Source organism: Natrix helvetica (genome assembly GCF_964273705.1).
Source record: "Natrix helvetica genome assembly, chromosome: 13".
Lineage (NCBI taxonomy): Eukaryota > Metazoa > Chordata > Lepidosauria > Squamata > Natricidae > Natrix > Natrix helvetica.
This window is the reverse complement of record NC_138557.1, coordinates 16,854,375-16,881,662: the sequence shown is the minus strand read 5'-3', so window position 1 is coordinate 16,881,662 and position 27,288 is coordinate 16,854,375. Positions and strand designations below refer to the sequence as shown.

Below are 27,288 nucleotides of genomic sequence, written 5' to 3'. Positions count from 1 at the left end.
CATAGCAGCCCATCTCCATGTGTTACCACAATAACAGTTAAAATAGTATCTTTAAAACTCTGGAACATGAATAAAAAATTATTTATTTATTTAGCGTCTGGCAAATACATGGACTTACAGTTGTTTATCTGTAGAGAACCAGGAAATGTAGTCTGAGTGGCACTTGTTGCTAGTCGTTGGCCATGTATTTAGAGAGCCAGGAGTTCTACAAAGATGCCTGGCTGCCAACTGTTAACTGCCAGTTCTTCAATGTAGTCTGTCGCTAGTTTTTTGGTTCACACTACCGTGCTATCCAGGGTGCACCACGAGGAGGCGAACTAGCATGACACTCCATGAATAAAAATAAAAGCATGTTCAAAAAATCTGTAGAGATTCTCCCTCATTCAGGTCATGATTGTTCCAAAGGTGCTTTTTCAAGAGGCAACTGGATTTTGGTTGTTGTTTTTTTCTTTTGAAGACGTTTCGCTTCTCATCCAAAAAGCTTTTTCAGCTCTGACAGGATAGTGGGGAATGGTTTATATTCCTTGCAAACAGCTGGTCGTTTGCATCCTTTTTGAAGCACTTGGAAGCTTATCTGTGCCCTCAGGGTCACCTGAGTGGTGCTCCTGGTTCCTGTAGACTGTAATTTTTCTCTGGAAATCCATTCCTACTTCCACACCATGTTACAAAAAGATTGTGGGAAAATAACAGTCCCCTAACATCTGCAGCCACCCCGCAGGATCCCCACGGATCTACAAGGTTGCTGGAAAAACATGTTTTATGGGCTTTCCAGAAGGGAACAGGATTGGGCTGAAGGGGCCCCGCATGATGTTCCAGAAGGTGGGAACCACGACAGAAAAGGCAGGTCTTGCTCCTGCCGGATGGAATGACGGACAGCACATGCAACGTCAGTCTCTTGATGACCCACTGTATAATTACACGCTCCCACTCACCCTCCGCACCAGCCTATCAGCCGCGACCCTGTTATTAGGGAAAGCCTTTAAAACATGATTTTAACGGCGAACCTTTATGTGTATATTGTGCTCAGTGTTTCTTAATACGAGTAACCTTAAATTGTGTGGATTTTAGCTCACAGGCTGGTTGGGGAATTATGGGAATTGAAGTCCATACATTTTTAACTTGCTCAGGTTGAGAAACATTGACAATACAGGACTTAAATGTGACACGATGACGAAAAAGGGGGGTTGTTTCACCGGCCAGCCCATCGTGGGAAACGTGGAACACACGGATCCATTTCTCGACAGTCCTCGCGAGTAAGACTACAATTCCCGTAATGCCGAGGGGCTGTTTCCGTCCTCTAGCAGAAAACACGCCCCCTTTCAGGAGAGGACTACAATTCCCGGCGTACTTTGCTTTCCGCACCACACGCGATATGGACCGTATCGCCCTTGATTGGCCACCGGCACCAGTCTGGCCAATAGAAAGAGAAAAGGGCGGGGAGATCGCCGTCGTCCGGCCTCCCAAGGGCTGTTTCCTGGCCCGGCCAATGGAGGAGCACGTTGCTGGCCGGTGCCGGCGACGTCGCGCTCTGAGGGGACCTTGGCGGCGTCGGCCCGGCATGGGCGGCCCGCGCTCCTCTCTGGCGTCCCTCCGCTGAGCAGCCGCGCCCGGCCATGGCCGGCACCTCCCGAGACCTGGTGGGCACCGACGTCTTCGACGAGGCCGTGCGGAGCACCTGCGACGTCGCCTCCCACTGCAAGCGGTGAAGAAGCGGCTCGGGGAGGGCGCGGGGAGGCCCCTTTCTCGCCTGGCAGGGCCCTCTGAACCGGGGCGGGCGGATGGTGGCTCGCCAGTCGGCGGGCGGTAGCGCCTGGGAAGCCAGAGGGGCTTGGAACACGCAGGCCGGGATGGGAGACCACTAGGAGATCTCAGGGATGAAGGACCCACGGGGCCTCAAAGGGGCCGGAGAAGATTTTATGCCTGACGCGGCGCAGTTTGGCTCAGCCGAGGCGGCTGCAATCCCGCTTCATGCCTTCCGTGAGCTCCGTCCATTGCGGTGGATGAGCTGACATCTGGGAAGGGGGGGGAGCTCACCTGGAAAGGGCCCCGTGCAAAGCCCTCGCTTGTTGACTGAAGAAAACCTGCAGCCAGAGCGCAGAATGGGCCCCCGCTGCCTCAGAGCGACCGCCTGGCTTCCCTTCGCAACCCTCGGCCTTCCTTTCCCTCCCAGCTTTGGCCCTTCCCAGCCGCCGCTTGAGGAGAGCGACCCTTAATGGCTGGAGGGAGATTTGCACCTCGGGCTCTTTCCTTTTTCTCCAGCCATCTAGAAGGGTGTTATCTATTAGTTGTATTGGGGAGGGAGGGAGGGGGGAGGGCCTCGGATTGTAGATGATCAGAAGCTGGTTATAAATCAACTTGGTTTCCAAAATGAAGGGTACAGGTAGCCCTCGACTTACAACAGTTCATTTAGTGACCGTTCAAAGTTACAATGGCACTGAAAAAAGGGACTCATGGCCATTTTTCAGAGTTTGCGTCCTCATGCTCGTGGTTGAAATCCTGATGCTTGACAATTGATTCATCTTTATGACGGTTGCAGTGTCCTTAGACCACGACGTGAGTGCTTTTTGCAATCTTCTGACAAGCAACGTCATTGGGGAATCCAGATTCACTTAACAACTGCAGTGATTCACTTAACAACTGAGGCACGAAAGGTCATAAAATGGGGCAAAAACTCATTTAACAAATGTCTCACTGAACTTACATTTTGGGTTCAATTGTCATGAGGGCTACCTGTACTTTCCGCCAGCATCAATTAAGGAATTTTTGTATTTTTATTTCAACAGAATAATCATTCTATTCTCGACAGTACTACAGTAGTGGCTAAAATTGTGGAAACCTTTTGGGAAAGGTGTACAGTATTTTTGAGGTTTGGTGGCTAATAACACCACTTTTTTTGGAGTAGTACCATAAAATTATATATCAATGGAAATATATTTTAATCAAGAATGTAATGCAGTAACTCCTTTGAAGGATTTGATATTAGAATAGCAGTTATAAAGAAGAAAAGTGAAACGTAGAAAAGATGATATGTACAAAAATGATCAATGAGATATACAAAAATTGTCACCATGTAAGTAATACTTACTTGGGTAACCTTTAGCGTGAATTATGGCCTTAAAACGTCTTCCCATGGAATGAACCAAGTCTTTTAGTTCTGCAGCTGTTATGATGTGAAACCAAGATTAAGTGATTGCGTGTATTAACTGGGTTTTATTGCAGGCTATATTTGGCTATAACTTCTCATAGTATACAGATAATTGAACAAACTTCATTGCATTACATTCTTGATTACATTATTTTTCCATTGATATATAATTTTATGCTGCTACTACTCCAAAACAAAAGTGGTGCTATTAGCCATCAAACCTCAAAAATACACTTTTCTTAAAAGTTTTCCACAATTTTGGCCACTATTGTATGGTAGCCTCATCTATTGTACAATGTTTGGGACACCCCACTTAATGTCTTTAAACAGAAGATGGGTAAATATTTATAGGGGATGCTTTAATATTGATTTCTGTCATAAGCAGATTTTTTATCTAATCCTATTACGCTAGTGCGCTCCTCGCATCCAGCTATGTACAAACGTGGTTTTGATCCAGTGGTTTTCTCCTAGATTGATGGTTCACATTTTTCTATTACTACCACCTGCCTTTTGAGAGCAGCAGCTGCTTCTGAAAGTCATAAATATTTTGAAGAGTTTACCATCTCTTAAATATGGAATAACAATATTAATTAGTCTAAATTAGTTAAAGTGCATAAGACCTACTTTTCTAATTTAGATGGATATTCATATAGTTATTTTTGTTTAAAATATTTTGTTTTCAGTGGAATTGGATTTGTTAAAACACTGTTTTTCTTTTTGTGGTCAGGTATGCTGTAAATGTTGGCTACTGGAAAGACCCTTACATTGAATATTTTGTAAGCCATCCAAAAGAAAGGAAGGCGCCTGAAATCAGCCGTGGTAGGTTATAAGCAAATGGGGGGGGGGGGGAAACTTGTGTTGCTTCATGAACATACAGCAAAAGGAAGAAAGGAAGAGGTGGGTGGTGGATGGGAGCTAACTAACAAAATCATTTTCAAATGTTTTCAAAGCTAAAATATGTCAACTAATTGGTTTTTTTGTTTGTTTTGTTTTGCTAAGGGTATTATGCCCGGGTCCAAGGAGTTGGTCGTTTACTTAAGGCTTTCTTAGAAAAGACAAAATGCAATTGCCAAATTATAAATTTTGGTGCCGGCATGGATACTCTGTTTTGGAAATTAAAGGTGAAATAGCTTATGTTATCTCAAGTGTGATCTCTGATTATAATTTCTAAAAGACTTTGTTTTCCCCCACTTTTATTGATCATATAATGAAACGGTAGGCAAACTGGTATCTTCTAGATAATTTGGATGTCAGCTGTCACCAACTCCATCCAACATAGTTGAAGTGAAAGGATTATGGGGCCTTGTTATCCAAAGTATCTTAAGGATACTAGATTTCTATCTACTTTAAGTCTACTTTATGTTCCAGGGAATTCGGCTATTCGTTCTAATTCACAGGACACTCTGTAACTTACAAAGCATTTCATTGGTGGTGTATATCAGTGAAAATGGTTTCTAGAAAATAGCATGCAGCCACTAAGCTTTGGACATGGCTGAGCATTTCATGATCTGCAGAGTGCACATGATAGTAAAAAAAATCTGCTCTTAGAAGTCTGTCTACTTTTTCTCTTACTAGTAAATCAATGTTCTTGAACAGGATTGCCAGGAAGAGGGTAAATCAACCCATCTAACCTCTCTCACGCAGATTATTGCGGTTGGGTCATTGCTTCCATCTTTCCCCCTGTTTTTTGCTTAGAATAGGTGGGGGATTCGGTTTAGGAATATAGTTTGAGCAGGAGAAAGACATGCCTAACTATGACTGCAGAATAGCAACCTTGAAGTCACAAAAGTCAGATCCGAAAGCAAAGCAATGGGATGTTTCTTTTGCCCTCAGTGAAAATATCTGAATTTATTTGTTTTCCCCTACTTTTTAGGATGAGAATCTTCTTCCTTTGAAATACTTTGAAGTTGATTTTCCATCTATAGTATCAAGAAAAATTCACTACATCAAGTAGGTGCTGGAATCTGTACTATATTTGAACAACTGAATTAATGCATTTGTCTTTGGAGAAGAATTTTAGAACAAAATAACTAGAAGTGATACTAAAATAGTTATATTTTAATTACTTTGTTGTGAAAATATGACGTAACACAAGGGAGTATATGTAAAATCTTTTCTGCTACCCTACAAATTTCACTTTTAGACTGTTGCCTGATTAGATGTGACTGTACTACTATGAACGTTTGATGGAGTTTTTGTACATGTCTGCCTTTTCACATCTCTTGTTTGCTCCAAAGCAAGAGCTCTGCATAATAGTTGCAGTTTTGCCAAAACGCAAGGAAGGGTGCCATTCTTTTTGTCAGTATATTGGACAAGTGATAGTTCATAGACTTATAGCTGCTATCACATAAAGTTGAAAAGGATAGGTTGTCCCTCCCCTTTTGTTGCATTAATCTGAAAATAGGAAGATGAACTTTAGTTACAATAATAATAATAATAATAATAATAATAATAATAATAATAATAATAATAATAATATTTAATGCTTCTAGACCGCCCCCTCTCCCGCAAGGGACTCGGGGCGGTGTACAGTTCATACAAAATATAACAGGATACAATTAAATTAAATTAAATGTGTACAGTTGACAATTGACATGGAGGAGGTTAAAATGTAGTTAAAAGAACTGTACAAAGCAGATATAAAATAAATTCAAACCCCTAAAAACAAATACAGTAAATTAAAAAACCCCTAAAATAACCAGATATAATACATTTGCCAGGAGGGACAGTTGAATTATGCCAGACCAGCCAGTCGGAACAGCTGGGTCTTCAGTTTTTGCCGGAAGGAGCGGAGGTCAGAAGTGGTTCTAATGTCGGGGGGGAGGTCATTCCAGAGGGTTGGGCCCATCACAGAGAAGGCCCTACTCCTCGGTGTCGCCTGCTGGCATTGCCTAGTGGACGGCACCAGGAGAAGTCCCTCCCTGTGTGAGCATATTGGCCGCAGGGATGTATGTGGGAGGATGCGATCCCGCAAGTAACTAGGTCATGGTGGTGGCCTTTAAAGCTGCTATGATTATTTTGCAGAAGATTGTTTTAAACAATTGAGAAGCAGGAATGTTCCCTTCATCAAATAATTGTGAGAGCAAGTTCTCACCCAATTAAAAGCAAGCAGATAGAAATCAGTTCAGTCTGTTAACAAAACAAGTAACAGGAAATCTTCCTTTCCCACACAAAGGAGATAATTCTAATCTTTTGCATCACGCTGCCAGAGAAGGTAATAAAAAACAGAGATGCAAAAATGACCACAAATAATTATGCAGAAGCTTATAATGACGTCCTGTATGCGTACCCTAGTTACTGTAAGATGTCTAAATAGGATAGCTTTAGCTTATAATAGAATCAAACAATTATATCTATAAAAAATCAGAAAGTCCAGGCCCATTCTGGTTTTGGTGTAGGAAGGATGACGCTTTACCTGGTGACTCATGGGCTCTCTCTTCCCTTCCTGTTCCTCCTTCACAGATCAAAGCCTCCTCTCTCCAAACCGATCATGGAAAGCCATTCAGGGGAGACGGTTCTCCTAGGTGAGTCGCTGTTGGAGGAGGGCAGCTTTTTTAGACTTCTCTCGTGTTTCCTCTGTGGGGTTGTTTGTTCTTCCCTGGTTTTCTTTGACCAGCCAGCGGCTGCATCTCCCCCATCAACACCAGAATAGGAATTCAGTGCTACAAAATTTAAAAAAGCGATGGAAGTGTAAAATTCTGAACTAGTCTCTCCCTTAGGCCTTTGTCAGTTGGGTTGTTTTGAAAGACCTGTGACGTTTGCTCACCCCTGCAATGACATCACTGGGGAGGCCTCCCATCGTGACCGTAGATAGTGACAAGGGTGAATTTGTAGTGGGCAGTCCCTTCTCTTCCAGGGTCTAACCAAGATTAGGACTGGGATCAAATCCCTTTGGAAATCCTCTTTGCCTTCTGGTCCTTCCATGGGACTTTGGCTTCCAGGGCTTGGTGCCCTCAAGTCCCTCCTTTCCCACAAAATCAGCAAGTTCTGCTTGTACCTGCAGCTGCTGAAAGGACGCAGGGGCCTGAGCTAGGCTTCTCTTCCCTGAAATCATGAAAGCAGGAGGCCCATAAAGGAGTTTGGGAATGTGCTTCCTGCTTGTTGACACTCTTCCAGTGGCCTGGTCCTTCCTTTTTTTCTGCCAAGGTAGGTGCTATCTTTGCACAGTCCCTGACCACTTCATGTTAAGACTGATCTGTGGGTCATCCCTCCCTCCCCGCCACCTGGTCCCCTCCCGCCATTGTGGCATGTTATCAGCACTGACAGTGTAGATTTTAAGAACAGCCTTGTTGTGTCGTCACATTTTTTTAGAAAACCTTCTGGTTTTGTCAAGTACCGTATATACTTGAGTATAAGCCGAGACCCCTAATTTTACCCCAAAAAACTGGAAAAAGTTATTGACTCGACTATAAGCCGAGGCTGGGAAATGTAGCAGCTCACGGTAAATTTCAAAAATAAAAATACAGGTAGATAACAATAAAACATCCTTGCCTTAGACTAAACTATGAAACAAGGTGTATAATTAAGGTGACCAGACATCCCACTTAAAGCGAGGGCGGCCCGACTGCAGCTGCCCCTGGGTCGGCATCAGTCAAGTGAGGCTCTCCATGCTGGCCTCCTGCCTTCCTCCCGAGGAGGAGCTCGAAGGGCAGCGGGAAAAGGCTCGACTGAAGGGAAGCAGGTGCCGCGGGGGTGGGAGGCGCACCGGGGGCTTCGGGAAAGCGCCGGCTTCCCGGGGCGCTCCAGGCGGAGTGGGAGGACGCGGTGGCGTTGCAGCGGCGGGCAGACGGAGCGCAGCGCCGCTCTCCTTCGGCTCCCGCGGGGGCGGCGCGGCAGGTCCGCTGGGAGGTAGGCGGTGCACAGGAGGGGCCTGGGTGGGCCTGGGCCGGGGAGCTTAGTTCGCGGGCCGAGCCGGGCGTGGAAAGAGACGGCCACAGTCCGGCAAAGGGCGGCGCAGGGCGAGTCAGGGCCATGAGGAGCCATGAGGCCGTGGGAGCCAGTAGGAAGGTGGCGGAGGGGGTGGGAGCGATCCCGGAAGCACCGAAGCCTCGGTGTTCTTTTTTTTTTTTTTTTTTTTGTTCACTGGAGTATAAGCCGAAGTGGATTTTTCAGCCCAAAAAGTGGGCTGAAAAATTCGGCTTATACTCAAGTATATACGGTATATACAAGCCCTTTGAAAAATCCCTGCAGTTCTGCCTAGCAGTACATCTGTACACTGGCTGCATGGCGTGGCCTCTGCCTTCCCTAGCCTGTTCAGAAGGAGACTGAGACCCTGCAGTTCTTTGGTTTTCCAACCCTTAAGTCAGGCTCCCCAAACCCTCCCACTCGTGCTCTTCACCTCTCAACACCCGTCCTCTTGGCTGTTCTCTGAACCCGCTGTTCCCTGTCCTGCCTGGTAGCGTTTTTCTGTTCCACCACCATCAAAAAGGTTGGTTGGTTCGAATTTTGATCGTTTTCTTCTCTCATTAAATGGGATGAAGCAACTATGGAGATTCTCAGAGAAGCAGGTTCCTTGGAGTCCTGAAAGAAAAAATAATTCCACCCCCCCCCCACCCTTTAAAAAGAAATTACTTAGTGGGAACATCTTTTTCCTGCAAGATCCCTCAGTATGTGACCCTCTTTACACAAATGTTTTTCCCTGCTTTTGTTTTGGCAGCCGGGTTTAACTTGCCTTGGGATGATAAATTTGTGTTTCACTTTGATTTAAGTGTGTTTTAAGATGGGGTGAGATACACAATTTTGGGAAGTAGCTTTCCAAGATGTATAAACAACAGTAAGTAACTATTACTTTTAAGAAATAAACCTTTGCTATATATCAAATAATTTAAGCATTGTGCAGCTGTTTATAAGAAATTTTACAATTTAAGCAACTTTGTTTATCAATATTATATTATACAAATATACAATATACAAATCATATTGACAAACTTTTTTCTTTATTTTTAAAGTTCTAACTTGATAATTAAGTTAAATCATCAAAGTGTTAATAAACTCTAGTCCATTTTGAATAAATACCACTGTACCCAAAAATGTACTGCTCTTGTTTTATAATAATACAATAAAACAATATTAAGAGGGGGTGAAGGGATTGACCTATGTATATTACCAGTACTGTGTGAAAATCTGGCATTGTATAGAATGCCTAGAAAATCTATAGAATGTGTGATAGAAAGGAATGGAGCTGGAAGGGACCTTAGAGGTTTCTTATCCTGCCCCCTGCTCAAGCAGTAGAACCTAGACTGTTTTAGACAAGTGACTGTCTAGGCTCTTCTTAAAATCCTCCAGTGATGAAGCCCGCACAACTTCTAGAGTCAACTTCTGTTCCACTGATTGATTGTTCTCACTGTTAGGAAGTTTCTTCTTAATTCCAGGTTGCTTCTCTCCTTGATTAGTTTCCATCCGTTGTTTCTTGTCCTACCAATCAGTACTTTGGAGAATAATTTGACTCCCCACTTCTTTGTAGCAGCCCCTCAAATACTGGAATACTGCTATCATGTCGTTCCTAATTCTTCTTTTCCTTAGGCTAGCCATTTTAGGCAAAGTATGAAATGTCTGTATTATTTCAAGATGCTATCTACTTTCCCATTGTATATAATACGTAGGCTTTATGCAGAATGACAAGAACTATTTAGGCAAAATATGAAAAGAGAGCCATGAAAAGGGTTTGGATTACAGTTAAGATTAATCATTTATTGAAATACATATCTGAAAATGAAGGAAGAAATGCAAAATAAAATATGGGACTTTTTTAATTGAAAGAAACAAGAATAAATTACCATTATTGACAAACCTTTTGCAACAAGCAAGGCCAGAATGGCATTTTAGCAAGAGTATTTTATATGGTTTGCTTTCTGGTGTTGCATAGAATGCCTACGAAATGTGTGAAATGTCACATTCTTGGATGTCCCATTTTTGGCATTCTATAGATTCCCTAGGTATTGCATAAAATGCCTATTTTCATTGATTGTTAACATCTCAATGTGGGGTGGGCTATAGAACATAGGGAAATGTCTACCAGTTGTTTTGTGGAGGGTTCCCATCCCTCCCCCATCCATCTTCGATTCCCCCCATCATACATGATTTATGAGAGGAAGTGGTTCCAAATCTTTTGGATTTGAGATTAAAATTCTTCAAATTGTTTGCAAAACTGAAGCCTGTAAACTTTCTCAGCTGCCTTCAATATGAACTTCTCTGAAAATGGTGAAATGCAATAATGTTGCCCTAAAATAATTTATTTTATGTTATCTCCCTGCCTCTGAAAGCAGAGGATCTGTGGCTGGTTTTAGAGTTTTCCTTCTGTGAAAAATGTGGACATTTGAAGCTGCTCCTCAGAGAGTCCTTTGAAAGGAATTAGCTGTTATAAGGGTTTGCCAACCTCTTTCACCCTTCCCCACCGCCAAACAGATGGAGAAAAAAGGGCCTCGGAGTCAGAAACCCCAAGACCTGCAAGGTTCCTTACTTGCTTTTTGGGACATGGCTGTCATTGTCCTTAGCTGGGGAGCATTTAAAAATAGCTGTCCCTGTTGATTCCTCTGCAGATGCACATAGTTTGGACACCAGCCGATACGCCATTGTTGGAGGTGATCTTCGAGATCTGCCCAAACTGGAAGAACAGCTGAAGAAATGCAACATGGATCCAGAGTAAGATGGGCACTGGAATCTCTGCATGGCATTCAGGGAACCCTTAAAGACTTGGCTTTACTCCCGGTCCTAGCTCGGGTGGTTGGGGGCCCTGCTATAGTTACCCTGAGCTGCCATCAGTTTTGGTTTCTTACTCTTTTATTCTTTTACATTTATCACATTCTGCCTTTGTATTCTTGGCTGTATGGCCCAGAGTCGGGTGGCAGCTAATTTGAATAAATTACAGTTGTACAAAGGGAATTTCTGGATACACAAGTCAAGCTTTTCAGGACTTCTTGCAGTACCTAGAATCGAAGATCCTGAATTCTTTCAATCCCTTGCCCTTTCTTCTTCCCCTCTTTAAAAGTTTGCCAACGCTACTGATGACGGAATGTGTGCTCATCTACATGACCTCGGACCATTCGGTTGACCTCATTAAGTGGGTGGCAGCCACATTTCAGTCTGCCCTCTTTATCAATTATGAGCAGGTAAGCGAGGCTCCTCTGCTGCCCCTTTCAGTGTCCAAACCGTGTGCTGTAGCGATGCCCTCCTTTCAGGGCATGGCTGCTTCAGGGTTAGAGCTTATAAAGGTGAGGTTATAAAGACGTAAGGCAGTGTTTCTCAAACTTGGTGACTTTAAGTCCTGTGGACTTCAACTCCCAGAATCCCCCAGCCAGCTGTGCTGGCTGGGGGATTCTGGGAGTTGAAGTCCACAGGACTTAAAGTCACCAAGTTTGAGAAACACTGACGTAAGGCATTATTCTGGTCCGTGTTTGAGTTTTGCTATTTCTGCATTGCTCCCCACAATGCAAGAGGAGAGATCTTCTCAGACTGGATTAATTATTTCTTGAGAAGAAAAGAGCTTCTGAGTCAGAGGTGGTTGAACTCAAGAGATATAGCCCTGGAAACAACCTTACTTTTTATTAAATATTAATCCATGCAGTCTTAACGTGCTGGCATTTTAACAGTGGTGCAAGCTGCATCCTTATGAAAAGGATAAACCGCTCTCAGGAAGATGGAAGTGACAGATTTGATTCTGCAATTCTGGGTACGAAAGCAGTTGCAGCTGGAAATAAAAGCACTGTTTGTCTCCCCCGTCCCCGTCCCCTCCGTGTTATTAGACTGACACCTTTGCAAATCAGAGTGTGGTGACAATTGGGGTCATACTGAGTTGCTCTGTGAGCATTATCTTTATTATTTAAAAAATCTGTACAACATCCAGCAATTGTGCAGTGTCAGGCAGTATAAGTACTGATAAAAGTGATGTCCTCCAAGTATTGGGATCCCACTGCTGTGTGTTCTGCAATGGGAAGAAACTCTTTCAGTCTCATCAGGAACTGAAAAACCAGATTCGGCCATTTGTTTGCGTTTATTGAGCTTCCATGACATTCCACCTAGTGGGAAGCTCCGGCATAAAAGCCTTCATTGGATATTTCCTTCAAATCCCAAGCCTAGGAGAACTGTAGCTACTGTTCTCACAGTGCCCAGCATGTTTGCTATTCCAGCCGGGAGTTGTGAGAATCTGGTTTCTAGGGGTGCATATAAGAATGAAAGTGTGGTTCTGCAGAGATTAAAAAGATACGGGTACAGCAGGATTGTGGACCTTTTGAATGTTGCATGATGACTGCATCTTTCTACCACCGGCTGGAGCAGCCAGGAGTTCCAGGATTCCACATGGGCCTGAAAGATGCTGCTCTTTTAAGAGCTGTCTTAAAGTTAGCAGTTCGGCTCTGGAATGCCTTTTGGGGCTTACACTGAACCTTGAAAAGCCTGAGCAGCTTTAATGAATTTCAGAGAAGTGAACCCCAAAGCCCCTCACTCTTCCAGACTGTTGCTGGAGCTGACACAGCTTCCTAGGTGCTCGTTTGTGCACTTGTGCTCTGAATGGCGAGAGAGCAAGGTACCCTTCCTGTGTCCTTTCCAGGTGAATATGCTGGATCGCTTTGGACAGATCATGATCGAGAACTTGCAGAGCAAGCAGTGCGAGCTGGTGGGTGCAGACGCTTGCAGATCTCTGGAGACCCAGGTCAGATTTCCTGGATGGTGAGACTCAGCTTAGTAAACCCCCCAATAAAAGAGGAGGGCTTTGTCCAAACACTTGCATTCAAGTCCCAACCAATGTTCCCTCTAATTTGTTTTCAGTGTGAGCAGAAAAGTATAGTGTTTGAGCGGCACATTTTATGCCTGAGCAGCACCTGAATTTTTTTCACAGGTGTCACCTAAGACAACAAAATCAGTATTATTTGAAACTCAAAGTTATGTTTATTCAAGGTACCCGCTTAATTAAAAGTGTTATATAGTATCACTTAACAACGCCCCTGCTTAGCAACCAAAATGTTGGGTCAGAAATTCTGGCATTTGAAGCACGCAAGTCTTAAAGCTGTCAAGTTACAAGATCCTTGCATCCCTAACCCTTTAGGGAAAAAAACCCCCAAGGGGTCTTCAAACTTGACAGCTTTAAGACTTGTGGACTTCAACTCCCAGAATTCCTCCTCCAGTCCTGTTGGCTCAGGAACTCTGGCATTTGAAGCATGGAAGTCTTAAAGCTGTCAAGTTGCAAGACCCTTGCACCCCTAACCCTTTAGAAAAAAAAAAAACCCAGGGTCTTCAAACCTGACAGCTTGAAGACTTGTGGACTTCAACTCCCAGAATTCCTCCTCCAGTCATGTTGCGGCGACGTTATCAGCGTGGATCTGCTCCATCTTCGGTTTTTTTCACAGGGGGCAGGGCTGCTGCTGAAGATGCCGACGAGCCCTTGCCGCCACCAGAATAACATCTGCCTCCTCCTCCTCCTCCTCCTCCAACTCAAACGACACCACCACATTTGGAGTGAAGCTGCCAAAGCTCCCGCTGGCGCCCCCGCCCGTGGCAGCAGCGGCGGCGCGTCCCCCTCCACTTGGAGCGGAGCACCGCGTTACCTGCCTTCTCCTCCTCCGCAGTGCTTTTGAGAAGCCATGAGGCTTTTTTCCCCTGCTCCCGCCCCCTCTGCCACCTTCCTACTGGCTCCTGCGGCCTCATGGCTCCTCAAAAGCACAGCAGAGGAGGAGGGGGCAGCAGGGGTAACGCGGGTGCTCCGAACAGAGGGGGAGGTGCCGCTACCACGGGCGGTGGCGCCGGCGGGAGCTTTGAAAAGGCTTTGGGGGTTTACTTTAGCTGCAGCGCCGGGCACAAGCAGCTAGGATTGGCCGCCCACAAAGGACCTCCCCGGGCTTGCTTTCCTGAACTCAGTCCCCCGCGCTCATCAAAACAAGTCCGGGGAGGTCCTTTGCGGGCGGCCAGTTCTAGCTGTCTGCAAAGGACCTCCCCAGCCTCCGGCGCCTGTGACCGTACAAAACACTGCGCGGCAGTTGGAAACTGCTGCACGGTGTTTTCTTGCCACCTGCGCGGGCGCGCAGCCGCGCACCTTAGAGGGAACAGTGGTCCCAACTCCACCCCGTACTTTGCTCTACATGTTCCATCCCATGACACAGGAGTCCCCAACCCCGGGGTTGGTCTGTGGCCTGCCAGGAACTGGGCTGCACAAATGAGCGAAACCCCATCCACACATGCCTGAGAGCCAAGCAGCACATGAAACCATGAGCCTCCCAGTCCACGGAAAAAATGCCTTCCACAGAACCGATCCCTGACACCCCAAAGGTTGGCTGCCGCTGCCATAACAGGCCTTGTTTTGGAGAGGTGCTAGGCTTGAGAAAAGGGGGTTGTCCATGCTGACATTATGTAAAAGCCAGCTAACTGGCCTGGTGGCCCTCTTAGTCTGAGAGCTGCACCATTTTTGTCCTTAGGACTGTAGAGTTGGTTGGGACCATTTAGACTGCTGAGTCTAACTCCCTACATGCAAAGAGGGAGAGCAGGGATGTAAACTGACCGTATCCCTGAGAGCTGCCACTTCAGCTCTTCCTTAAATGCTGCTTCCTGTTGAACTCTTCCTTCTGTGAGAAGATTTTTCCATGATGTTCAACCAGGTTCTGTTTCCTTGATGTTTTATCCATTATTTTACCCATTTTGTATCAGTTACCTAGAAAGATAGAGAGCAGGTCATGACTGTTTTCTTTGTGACATCCTTTCAGATGTTTAAAGGTTAAAAAAGGAGAATTTTTTGAAAATTGAAGAGGAATTTTCAAGGCTAAACCTTTCCCAGATCTTTCAGATTGTTAATTCTTTGTGTGGTGACATCTTTTTCTAAGAACTCAGACCCACTGCTCGGCAGCCTCTTTCCCAACTCAGATATTAAGCTGAATGGCGGGTAACCTTTTGAGTGATTTATCTTCTTTTTGAGTCCTGGAAAATCTGCCTTTAACAGATTTTTCTCCTGCATTTCATTCGCAGAAGGAACGATTCCTGCAAAATGGCTGGGAAACAGTAAATGGTCTTGATATGCTGAAGGTCTATCAGAGTTTGCCACCAGATGAGATCAAAAGGTAAGCTTCTCTCTTTGCTATTTGTATTCAGAGAGAGAAAGAGAGAGCACCCACAGGTGTATGTTTGTATGCACTGAAGCAGCCCAGTAAACTCTGTGTTAATTTTCAGTGAAAAGGTGAACTTCCTCTGACTGGTTTGAGCCAAGGTGATAATGATGAAACAGACCACAAAGAGGATGATGATAAAGTTTTAGAGTTAAACTATATGGTTTATGTATTATAGAGCTGTGGTAGTGCAGTGGTTGGAATGCACTTTACAGGTTAACTCTGCCCACAGTCAGGAATTCAGTCCTGATCAGCTCAAGGTTGACTCAGCCATCCACCCTTCCAAAGTCAGGAAAATGAGGACTCAAATAGTTGGGGGCAATATGCTGACTCTGTGAACTGCTTAGAGAGGTTGTAAAGCACTGTGAAGTGGTCTATAAGTTTAGGTGCTATTGCTATATCCAAAACTCTATATTTACCGTGCATTTTAGGGTGATCCCTGACATGTTTTCCAGTAGAGTGGAGGGAGGGGTCACTGAAGGGTTATTACAGCCTGATTGGTCCATTTGACTGAGAGAAAACTTCTTAGCCTTCGGCTTCTCCCGTTGGCTCCCAGTTTCCTCTCAGTCAAGAAGGTCCTCAGACTATTGTTTGGTTCCCAGTGATTGTGAGTACTAAATTGAGCAGTATTTGGACAATTGGATATTTCAAATTAAAGAAATTATAAAATAGAAGGAGCTGTGCCCAGAGGGACATTCTTCGCTGTCCCAGATAAGCAGGGAGAGCCGCTTAGAGCATTCTCCTCTCATACCTATTTCCCCATTCTGGGCCTTTCCTTCCCCCGGCTGATTCCTGGTGTCTCGGGCGTGCCGGGGGGCTTACAGCTCCCAACTCCTCCCCCGACAACCCATTGCTTCAAGCCGCAGCGCCGGCGGCCCTTTTTGCTGCGCGTGAAGACCGGCAAGCCCCTAACTCGGCCGCGTCGCCTCTCCCGGGTCGGCGGTGCTCTCGGCGGCGGCGCGAGCGCAAAACTGGAGCGCCAGCGGCTCTTGCCGGGCGTGAAGACCGGCGGTGAATCGCCCAGAGCTGCAATCGAAATTAGTGGGTCGACTAACCGTCTGAACGGCCGGGGAGGCAAGTGGCGGCGCGCGTGCCATTTTAGCGGCCGCCTGAAGACAAACGGCCGCAAAACAAGCCGGCAGCCATTTTGGACACGTGGCGGGCCCTGACTCACAGGCCTTAACGAAGGGGCACCACAGGCCCAAGCTGAGCGTCTCCACACCAGCGCCGGGCTCAGAGGCTGCAAAGACTTCAAATCAGCTTAAAGTACCTTCATCTGAGCACGTGAGTGGAGCGATGGCAGCGCGTTCCGAAACCGCTCAAACCGCGACCGCCCAGGCTCCAGAAGAAAAGTCAGGCCCCACGGCCTCAACCAGGCCTCGGGCTTCTAGGCCTACTGCTGAGGATAGACCCTCCAGAGCACTGCAAAGGGACGAGCTTAGGCGCTCCAGAGCTATTGAAAGAGCCATTGAGAGGGCAGAGAAGAAGAAGGCCAGGGATCCCAGACCTAGATCTAGATCCCCCAGATCTGAGGCTCCTTGTCATTCCCCTTCTGTCAACAGGGGGTTCAGCCCTTCTTCTCCCTCTTCCTCTTCCTCCAGATCAGTTAGGAGTGAAGGACGGGGGGCTTCACCCCCACCCCCAACTTCCCCTGGGACAGGGGGCTTGGATAGAAATGACCCATTAGAGGGCCCCTCTGCAGGCTCCTCCCGGGGTAGGAGGTCTCACAGGGATTCGATCCCCCATGACTATGATTCTGAATGGGATGAGGAGGATCTAGAACACCTCCCCGAAAATCTAAAACGATTAATCTCTGCAGCCATTTCCAAGGGAATAGCTCAAAGGGACAGACCTTCCCGGCATAGTAGGATTACACCTTTCAGCAGGGCCAGGTCTAGAACTTCTTCTCCTTCCCTCATGAGCGAGGTCTCCTCTAGGGAGGAGGCCCGTCGCCAAGACGACTGGGGTTTCTCTGAGGAAGAGGATGCGGCCACTGATCAGCCCACCTCTTCCAACTTATTCATCCAGGCCATGTTTAAGCCCCTACTGAAAAAGGCTAGGAGAACCACCAAGGTGGGCACGGGGGACCCCACAGTGCCCCCGCCCAGAGATCCGGATATGGTGATGTTTTCAAACACGGCCACCAATAAAGAGGAGATCCCTGCCCCTCCGCTGTTCTTGGAAGTAGCCACCAGTCAGTGGGCGAGGCCTTCAAATTTTTCTCCCCCTGGCAGCAATGACAGGCGGGCTTATAACATGGAAAAGGCCTTCCTACAGGCCATCCAATTACCGGCCATAGATCAACCGATAGCTGCCCTGGTCTCATCTTCCCCGGTGGTCTCGGGGGATGCGGCAGATAAGCTTAAGCTGGAAGATAAAAGGACAGAGCTCACCTTGCGGAAAAATTACAAGGCTTCCGCATGGGCAATGCGGGCGGCGGCGGCCGCCTCGTATTTTAATCGCACGACCGTTATGTGGCTCCGCCAACTCCAGGATCGTATCCCGATCCAGGATGATCGCATCCATCAGGATTTAACTAAGATTATGGCGGCCTGCCAGTATTCGGCCGACGCAACCCTGGATGCTATGCGATTCGGCTCCAGCGCCTTAGCTACCTCTGTGGCCGCACGCCGGCTCCTTTGGCTTAGAAATTGGCAGATCGATAATAAAGCCAAATGGGATTTAATAGCTGCCCCTTTTGCGGGTCCCAATCTGTTTGGGTCTGCTCTAGACCCGATCCTGGTGGAGAATAAAGACAAGAAAAAGGTGATGCCCACCTCCATCAAGAAGGCCGAAACACGTAGTCACCCGTATCGCAGGCCTTCCTTCAGGACTTATGACAGGGACCAGGAGCCCCGTTTCCAGCAGTACAGACAGGATAGGCAGTACAACAGGCAGGGTTTTCAGGAACGCTCCAGGTACCAGTCCCAATCCAAACGGCCCTTTCGCGGGGGGGGCGGCCGCCCCTTCCACAGAGGGAAATGACTCGAACCCGAGTCATCCCATAGGCGGCCGTCTGACACTGTATGCGGACAAGTGGGACCAGATCACTTCAGACGGGTGGGTCCGAGCGACCATTCGCCACGGCCTAAGACTAGAGTTCCTCTCCTACCCTCCGAGACGCTTCAGAGTGTTTTCCCCATCCCGGGATCCGGAACGCCGTCGTCTCATGGACCTCGCCGTCTCACACCTTCTGGAAATCAGAGCGGTGGAGGTCGTTCCGGAGCCGGAGAGGGGGCGGGGCTACTATTCAAACCTCTTTGTAGTCCCGAAGGCCTCGGGGGGTTGGAGAGCGATCCTCGACCTGAAGCGCCTGAATCAGTATCTAGTTTACAGGCGCTTCAAGATGGCCTCCCTAAAGTCAATCCTGCAGGGCATTCGAAAGGGGGACTTCATGGCCTCGGTAGATTTGACGGAGGCCTATCTTCATATCCCCATATTCCGGGCTCACCGTCAATTCCTGCGATTCTCCCACAAAGGCCAACACTACCAGTACCGGGCTCTTCCATTCGGCCTGGCCTCGGCCCCTTGGACGTTCACCAAGGTCCTGGCGGCCCTGGCTGCATACCTGAGATCCATTCCGGTGAGGCTCCAGTGCTACCTGGACGACGTCCTAGTGCAGGCAGGGTCCCTCCCCAGAGCCAGAGCAGACCTCCAGCTGACCATCCAATGGCTCCAGACTCTAGGTTTCTCAGTAAATTTTCCCAAGAGTCACCTATCCCCATCCAGACAGATTCTGCATCTAGGGACAGTAATCGATTCCGAGTCAGGGAGGGTTCGCCTATCCCCAGACCGTCTGACCAGTCTGAGACAATTGATCACGTCCATCAGGACAAAAAGGTCCGTTTCCACCCTGACCTTGTCCCGACTCCTGGGGAAGATGGTATCCTGTATAGGGATAGTTCCCTGGGCCCGTCTACATCTGCGTCCCCTCCAGTGGGCCTTGATACCAGCCCAAAGGAGAATGTTGAGCAACTCTCTGCGACCGCTTCGCTTAACGCCAGAAGTGAGATGCTCGCTCAAGTGGTGGCTGTCCCCGGCATTGCGACAGGGGGCCTCAATTTGGGAGCCAGAGAGAGTACAAGTCACGACGGACGCGAGCCTTTACGGCTGGGGAGCCGTGATGGGGTCCGACATGGCCCAGGGACGTTGGACTGCCTCGGACCTCAGGCACAATATAAATTGGCTCGAGCTCAAGGCCGCGAGACTGGCCGTCCGGACTTTCCACCGCCATCTGCAGGGGCGACATGTCCTGCTTACGGACAATGTAGCGACGAAAGCTCACGTCAACCGTCAAGGGGGGACTCACTCCCGAGCCCTGTGGCGGGAGGCGCAGACATTAGGCCTATCGGCGGAGAGACACTTGGCCTCAATTACGGCGGAACATATATCGGGGGAATCCAACCACCAGGCAGACTGGTTGAGCCGGGCAACTCTGGACAACGGCGAGTGGCAGCTGGACCCAGAGTTGTTTTGGAAGATTTGCCTCAGATTCGGCAACCCCCTTGTAGACCTGTTTGCCTCCCCCGGCAACGCACAACTGCCGAGATTTTTCACCCGATTCAAGACTCCAGCAGCAGAAGGAGCGGATGCTCTCAGAACCCGGTGGCCTCCGGGTCTCCTCTACGCCTTTCCCCCCCTTCCCCTCATTCCCAGAACCATTCGGAAGGTAGTCACAGAGAGGGCTCAAGTCATTCTATTAGCCCCATATTGGCCGAGGAGACCATGGTTCGCAGACCTGGTCCAGCTCTCGGTCACAGACCCCTGGAGGATTCCGCCAGAAGAGGTCGTCCTGTGTCAGGGGGTCTTAGTTCACCCAGAGCCGCAGTGGCTGCATCTGACCGCGTGGCTCTTGAAAGGGGACTACTGAAGGGGAGGAAGTTGTCATCAGGGGTCATAGCCACCTTGGAGGCAGCTAGGAGACCGTCCACAATTAGAATCTATAACGCCACCTGGACGGCTTTCGCAAAGTGGTGTAGCCCCAGGGGGGTGGATCCAGCTAGGGCCACGGTTCCAGACGTTTTAGAGTTTCTCCAAAAAGGACTAGAGGACGGGTTGTCCCATAATACACTCAGGCGACAGGTAGCGGCCCTATCCACTATATTGGGAGGAGAGGGCTCCTCTACCCTCTCTCGCTCACCATTGGTGAAGAGGTTCCTTAAAGGGGCGGCCAACATCCGTCCGCCCCCCGTTCATAGGTTCCCTACCTGGGATCTTACCCTCGTCCTGAAGGCGCTGACGGGTTCTCCCTTTGAGCCGCTCAGGTCGGTCCACATGCGCCTCCTCTCACTCAAGGTAGTATTTTTAGTGGCCATTACATCGGCCAGGCGTATTTCTGAATTGGGGGCCTTTTCTGTTCGGAGTGACCTTTGCATGATTCACCAGGACAGGGTGGTCCTGCGTTTGGATCCTTCGTTCATCCCGAAGGTTAACACTCTGTTTCATAGGGCCCAGGAAATTGTCCTACCAAATTTTTGCCCCAATCCAACAAGGGAGAGAGAACAGGCGTGGCATCGGTTGGATGTACGCAGGGCCCTCCGTATTTATCTGAAACGGACGGAGGGCATTCGTAGGACCGAGGCGCTGTTTGTCTCGTTTCATCCGAGTTCCCTAGGTAAAAAGGTCTCGTCTTCAACTATTGGGAGGTGGATCAGGTTGGCCATTGTTGAGGCTTACGGAGCCTCAGGAAAATCCCCCCCTTCGGGGATTACAGCTCACTCCACTCGTAGTGCGGCCTCCTCAGCGGCCTGGGCCACAAGGGCGCCCTTCGAGGACATCTGTCGCGCGGCCACCTGGGCATCCCCTACTCCCTTCATAAGACACTACTGCCTGGACACTTATGCCTCGGCTGAGGCGTCCTTTGGGCGGAGGGTTCTCCAGCGGGTGGCGGCCGATCCTCCCCCTGGGACCCAGTCTCCCCTCCCTGGGACGTAGCGTGGGTATGTCCCTTCAGTGACCCCTCCCTCCACTCTACTGGAAAAAGAACGTTGGTCTTACCTGAACGTTTTTTTCTGGAGAGTGGAGGGAGGGGTCACTTTCCCGCCCTAGCTAGATAGACAGGGTCCGGGAGGGGTAGGATCGGGTGGCCCTGGGCGGCTTTCCCTTGTCTTCTTACATCATGCAGACGCTGACCGTGACATCGCGGAAACTGGGAGCCAACGGGAGAAGCCGAAGGCTAAGAAGTTTTCTCTCAGTCAAATGGACCAATCAGGCTGTAATAACCCTTCAGTGACCCCTCCCTCCACTCTCCAGAAAAAAACGTTCAGGTAAGACCAACGTTCTTTTGCTTACAGGAGAAACAGATGGCAGATAGCACTGAATGAGCCACATGCTTGGTAGAGATAGCTGGAGGTGCTGTGCCCTTAAGCCCTCCCAGCCTGAGCATATGAAAGGACAGGCCACAGAGTGAGGCACCTGATGCTGATCTGAAGGTCCCAAGATTGGAATGAGGGATTTCAGTACTCGAACTAGCCTTGTTCCAAAACAGGAGCTCTCATTTGAAACATAATTTGGAAGTAAATAGATAATATTCTTCCATGTAAATTATGATCTATTTGTTGAAAAATGGATGTATTTTTAAATTGCCTAACTCCCCTCCCGTTTCCTAAAATTGCCAAACCTGGAACACAAGAAAACAAGTAATCCTGCAGTGTAGTCTTAACCAGTGCATGTAAGAGAGGTTCCATCTACTTTTGCCAGGTGAGGTTGAATGGTTTACCGAACTGAGTGAGCAGAAGCATTCCTGTGGAGCTCAGCTTGGTCTCCAGAGGGATCTCCAGAGCTCATGTCCAATTCTCCTGAATGTTGCTGATTCTTTGATCTTAGATGGGACATCTCAAAGGATCCATGTAGATGTTAAAAAGCAAGGAAGGCCAAGCAAAGAGTTGTGGAGTGGAAATTAATCATGAAATACTCTTTGGTTTTGTAGCATTTTGTTCCAGCAAGCCAAGGTTTTATGCCAGGGGTGTCCAAACTTGGGAACTTTAAGACTTGTGGACTTCAACTCCCAGAATTCCCCAGCCAGCCATGCTGGCTGGGGAATTCTGGGAGTTGAAGTCCACAAGTCTTAAAGTTCCCAAGTTTGGACACCCCTGTTTTATGCTCACCTAAAAGTACAAAAACTGCAGACCACCTGAGAACCAATATGGCCTCGGCTGGCACCAAAGTGTAATAATAGCTTTATACTTTTTGTTCCAGTAAGCCTTAATTGGTTATCCTGGTATTTAAAAGGTACCAAAATGTCAAATCAGAATTTAGATGCAGCATCTAAAAACATTGTTATATTCGCCCCAAACTAGGAATGTGCAGAACTCACTGATAACCTCAGGAAACTGCCCCCGGAAGGACAAGGTCTGGAGGGGGAACGGAACATTCCAGGGTTCAACGGAACGTTCTGTTCCTGAATTGGTGAGTTTGCACATCCACAACCAAAACCTTTGTCAAAGTTTTTTGCAGTTTGTTCCTTCAAGCCCAGGTTTCCCATCTCTCCCCCCCCCCCACTCTAAAAGTGGGTAACTGATATACTTGGAGAACCCACAGCTTGTATTTTTCTTAATGGACTGAAAACATTGGATGGCTTTCCTAGCTAAGAGAGTGAGTGAGTTGGAAAGCACATTTCGATGAAAGCAGGATAATGGACAGGATACATGTTGTACTTGACACTAATGCGTCTGACTGATGCTTCTTACATTAATAGAAAATGTTGGAAAAATGAATACTGCGTGATCTAGAAATAAATTTTAGTCTTATTGCCAGGGAGAAAGACAACAATTGTTCTATTTGGAGAATTTTGAGAGTGGGATTACAATTAGTTGTCAATGAATTAATATTGGCCCGTTGGTGTAGAAAGGGATGCAATGAAACCTTGTTTTCAACAGAATAATTTGCAGAAATGTCTGCTACTCACAAATGTCCATTAAATAGTACAGAACAGAGATATATAATTATGTACCTCTGTTCTATTTAACAGAAAATGTGTGTTCTTTGTATGATGATACTATGATACAAGCTACTTTACAAATGGCTTAGTTTCATTCACATTTAAAGTTTTATAACATAAAATTTGCAAAGTTATGTTTGGTTTTCTCCAGACAGGCTCAAATCAGAAAATTTTCCTAGTAAGTTTTTTTAAAAAGGATTTGCTTGATATGTGAGAATGGTCAGTTCCAGGGCTTTTCCTTGGTCTCACCGTAACAATGAGACTTGACCCAAGCTGATGAAATGCCCCTGGGATTGGGAAGTTTCTTGCTTCCTCAAAACAAAGAACCCTGTGGAATTAAAAGCACAGAAAAGTAAAATCCTGCTTTTAAGGAGTTGCTGCTGACTCTGCTGGAACAGTTTATTGGCCCCACAGTAACAGTGCGATGCTTTGAAAAGATAATAAGCATTTGAAAAGTTATTCTGTGCCTACCTAATATAAAAGAGAAAAAGAATAATGGGGGATTTGTAAACTGAACTACATCACTTTGTAATCAGTTCATAATTGAAAATACTATTATGTAATTTAACTAAATCAGTCTAGCGCTGTTGAAATACATTTGAATGACTTTCAGTCTGATCATATGACATTTTTTATGGTGAGATTTTATAACTAGAATGCTACATACTGTACATGCTTGATATTTTTTTAAAAAGAAAATGGCCAATGGAGCCAAATTGATTTTGGGGTGCTCTGTACATGTCATTTTGGGGTGCTCAGATCATGTCAGCTACCCACTTTGGTGAGGAAATAAAACCTGAAAATGCTGGAAGAAAAAGGAACAAACTAGTATAAAGCTTTGACCTAAGTACTTGGTAAATACAGCAATGTTGGGGTGTGTGTCTTAAAGGTTTTCTTTGAACCCCAATTTCAAAGGTCTCAACCATGGGGACACAGGCTGGGCTTTGTTGAGCAAAACTTTGGCTCTGTTAGTTTTATGGTACTCTGTAGCCCTCACAGAGGGCACGTCAATTATCCACTCTTAGTTGTTTTTCAAAAACTGTAGTATAAAACTGAAGGTTTTGAGTGGAGACCAAATTTTAGAATGTTTGGTTTGTTATCTATTATTCTATTAATATGGCTCCCCAACTCACAGATTGTGATACAGCTGTTCAGAGGCACCACCAGACTCTTCTGTTGGGCTCCTTGGACTGGCCCCCATCAGTCGTGAATTTTGGGTTGGGCTGATATGTGCAAGGAGGTCTGGCTCAAAGCTTCCCTGTGAGCTTTGGACCTAGCTAGGAATTTGACCCTGGCTCTTATCCATCCTGGTAGCTCCTTTCTCTAAGTACAGCTTGTGTCTGCTACCGCCTGTCTTGTTTTCTTCCTTCCTTCCAGGATAGAGGCACTTGAGTTCCTGGATGAGAAGGAACCATTTGAGCAGCTCATGCAACATTACTGCCTGTGCTGGGCTATCAAGGATTCCCAGAATTTAGGTATGATCCTTGTTAAGTAAGTAGGCTCCCCGTTAGAGTGAGTGTGCAGAGAAGCGTAATGAGAATGGTATGGAAGAACATGCACAAACCAGCATACAGGGACACCGAATAGTATAAAAATATAGTAGTTTACTATGTGGAAATATAGAGGTATTCAGAGTTCAATTTACAGTCCAAGTCATACACGGTTCAGTCAGTCAGTTATCAGTGTTGTCAGTTAAGGAATGATCCTTCGAACACAGTCCAGTATCATATAATCAGTTTAGCACTAACAGTAGCAAAAACACAGTACCTCACAATACAACGATCAGCGTGTAACAAACAGAGAGCTAACAGTCATTCTGGCTCCCTCTTATGGCTGCTTGAGGTAACAGCAACCAATCACATTACAGCAGTACTTAAAGCTACAGTACTACCATCCTGGTTTATATATTGCTGACCCAACTGTTAGCTTACATTCCTAACAGTCCTCCCTCTCTTGTCTCTTGCTTCAGAGCTTGAAGGACTAGTACAGGCTGCCTAATCTTGGACCTTTCCAGACCAAGTGGCATTTGTTGCTTGTCGCTATACCTGGAGGCAAGTGGTCCATATATGTCTTGGCTTGTCAGTATTTTTCCCCCCAAATAATTTTTATTAATTAATATAAATGAAAAGAAAAAAATCAATATAAACTATTAAAAATATAGAAAAATACAAGAAAAGGGGAAAAAGAGGGACAAAAAAGAAGCAGCTTCCCCCTTCATCCCAGCAGGTAAAAGCAATTTTATTAGCTGTGACTGTCTTAGAGACAATCTCTCTCCTCCCAATAGAATACCTCTCTTAGGTAGGTCAAATGGTACGTCAATCGGCGTTTGTCAGCAAAAGTCCAATAAGGGCAAATATAGCTATTTACTTCTTTTAACTCTGGGCAAACAAGCCAATCTTATAAATCTTATTAAATATTTAAAAAATATTCTTTAAACCACTCAAAAAGAGGCCCAGGGGTAATTTGCTGATCATCTGTTTCAAAGCAACAATTCTTCAGAACAGATTTCTTTTGTATGAACAAGTACAATTTATCCTTTTTGTGTCATTTTTTAAAAAAGACCTTCCAAATTTTAGCAGAGCTCTTTTGTATATCCAGAAGGGAAAAAAAATCTAAATCAGCTTCCTGGTTTAAAATCTCCTTTAGGGAACAAGTCATCTATCAAATTCAATTGTATTACATTTAAATCCCCCCCTTCAATTTAATTTCATTGCCGTTCATTGCAGCTCATTCTTGTTTTACAGCTTCCTTAAGGACACACTCCATCAGTTTCATCATGTGTTTGATCCATTCCGTACAAAAGCTTGCACTATTCAAAAATGTACACTAAGGCTGGGTTGTCAAACTTGCGGCATCACATGACGCATCGCGACTTCCCCCCCCTTCTCTAAACCAGGGGTGGGCATGGCCGGTGCATGACGCATCAGCCCTCAAGCTGCGAGTTTGACAGCCCTTCACTAAGGTATTCAATAGTTTTTTTTAAAAAAAGCAATCTCCATTTGCCATGAAAAAATACCTTCTAAGTAATTCAGAGCTATAATTCCAAATCCCTCTGACCTCTTAATCTATTGTTAAGTTTCAAAATCCTTATACAAGCAGCATTCTTTTGCTTCATAGTCCAAAAATCAAACATTTGTAAAACATTTAAAATCAAATTTATACCATCTGTTTTAAGGACACAGAAACTTACCAATGAGTCCAGTAAAACCTTGCTAATCCAATGTGTTTTAATAGCTCCAATGCACAAAACATAAACTAATGTAAAAAGGTGATTAAGATGTAAGGCTTGGCTGACCTTAACGGCTGCAAAGGCTGCTCTGCAAGTGTGAGCTTGATGTTATCCCAACTCCCAGCCGCTCCATTCATAAGCCATCCTTAGAAATGGCAGTTTCTGCTGTCTGCTCACCAGGAGTGGCTGTCCGGAGAGCTGTATGGATGATCTCAACCATCTCCCCTCAGATTTACAAAAGCTGTCTTCTAGTCAGCAGAAGCCAGTAAGATGTCCGCTCACTGTGGGGCTTCCTGCAAGTGTCCTGCTTAGATGAGGTCTTTCAGACGGCGTTGGGAGGAACTGGAAGGTTCTGTGAGCTTCCAAGAGAATCTGAGGGCAAAAAAACACCTCACCCAGAGACAATTTCCTGTTACTAGAACTTTGCTTCTTGATGGGGGTTTTGGGGAAATAGATTTTTCTGCTTAAAAAAGTGTGAAAGTCCCAATTTCTCCCATCTTTCTACAGGCCTTGCAGACATTACTCTGTGACGCATTTGCTCCAGTGGAGCTCCAGGTGAACCTGCTGCCCCCTCCCGGTGGGCCTCTGCATGCATCCGTTGCCCCCCTGCTCCCGTGGAAGGTGCACATGAGTCTTGGAGCCGTGGCAAGCACCCACCTCTCCCCCATTCGTGGCACGTGACGACCTTTTGAATAAATTACTCTTTGTGATCAGCAGAAAAACAAGCGAGTCTCTCTCCCTTTTGTAGGGATTTTTTCTTTAAAAAAAGTGGTGGTGATGAATGGAAAGGGATTCGGATTCCTCCTAGATGTCCGAGAGTTCCTGTCCTGCTGGCTGCCTCAGAACTGGGCTGAGCGTTTCACCCGGGGTAGGGCAGGGGGCCCTTTTGGCT

The 27,288-nt window shown here is 46.5% G+C and overlaps 2 protein-coding genes across 5 annotated transcripts; both read left to right on the top strand.

Annotated features, from left to right (window-relative positions):
• Positions 1–1,455: 1,455 nt before the first annotated feature.
• On the top strand, positions 1,456–27,121 carry LCMT1 (leucine carboxyl methyltransferase 1). Of its 4 annotated transcripts, none has more exons than XR_014176407.1 (12): positions 1,456–1,702; positions 3,873–3,964; positions 4,145–4,266; positions 5,019–5,095; positions 6,608–6,669; positions 10,684–10,786; positions 11,133–11,253; positions 12,690–12,791; positions 15,092–15,183; positions 22,527–22,635; positions 24,545–24,642; positions 26,904–27,121. XR_014176407.1 is itself a non-coding variant. In XM_081965334.1 (11 exons), the coding sequence occupies exons 1-11, from the start codon at positions 1,614–1,616 to the stop codon at positions 26,924–26,926; spliced, it is 981 nt and encodes a 326-aa protein (XP_081821460.1). In that variant the 5' UTR covers positions 1,460–1,613; the 3' UTR covers positions 26,927–27,121. The 4 variants fall into 4 exon arrangements, 1 of the variants encoding a protein (XP_081821460.1); XR_014176409.1 differs by lacking the exon at positions 26,904–27,121 and adding an exon at positions 25,137–25,210; XR_014176408.1 differs by lacking the exon at positions 22,527–22,635 and adding an exon at positions 25,137–25,218 and having other exon boundaries at positions 1,458–1,702.
• LOC309398436 (uncharacterized protein) lies at positions 18,240–22,202 on the top strand. Its single transcript, XM_081965333.1, has 2 exons — positions 18,240–20,842; positions 21,353–22,202. Exons 1-2 carry the CDS (start codon positions 18,898–18,900, stop codon positions 21,496–21,498), a joined length of 2,091 nt encoding a protein of 696 aa, XP_081821459.1. The 5' UTR covers positions 18,240–18,897; the 3' UTR covers positions 21,499–22,202.
• Positions 27,122–27,288: the final 167 nt, after the last annotated feature.

Coding starts and splice junctions, on each gene's coding strand:
- LOC309398436 (XM_081965333.1), top strand. CDS start 18,898: ATGGCTCCAGACTCTAGGTTTCTCAGTAAATTTTCCCAAGAGTCACCT. Junction 20,843..21,352: donor GTTTCATCCGAGTTCCCTAG/GTAAAAAGGTCT, acceptor TACATCATGCAG/ACGCTGACCGTGACATCGCG.
- LCMT1 (XM_081965334.1), top strand. CDS start 1,614: ATGGCCGGCACCTCCCGAGACCTGGTGGGCACCGACGTCTTCGACGAG. Junction 4,267..5,018: donor CTCTGTTTTGGAAATTAAAG/GTGAAATAGCTT, acceptor CCTACTTTTTAG/GATGAGAATCTTCTTCCTTT. Junction 11,254..12,689: donor TCTTTATCAATTATGAGCAG/GTAAGCGAGGCT, acceptor TGTCCTTTCCAG/GTGAATATGCTGGATCGCTT.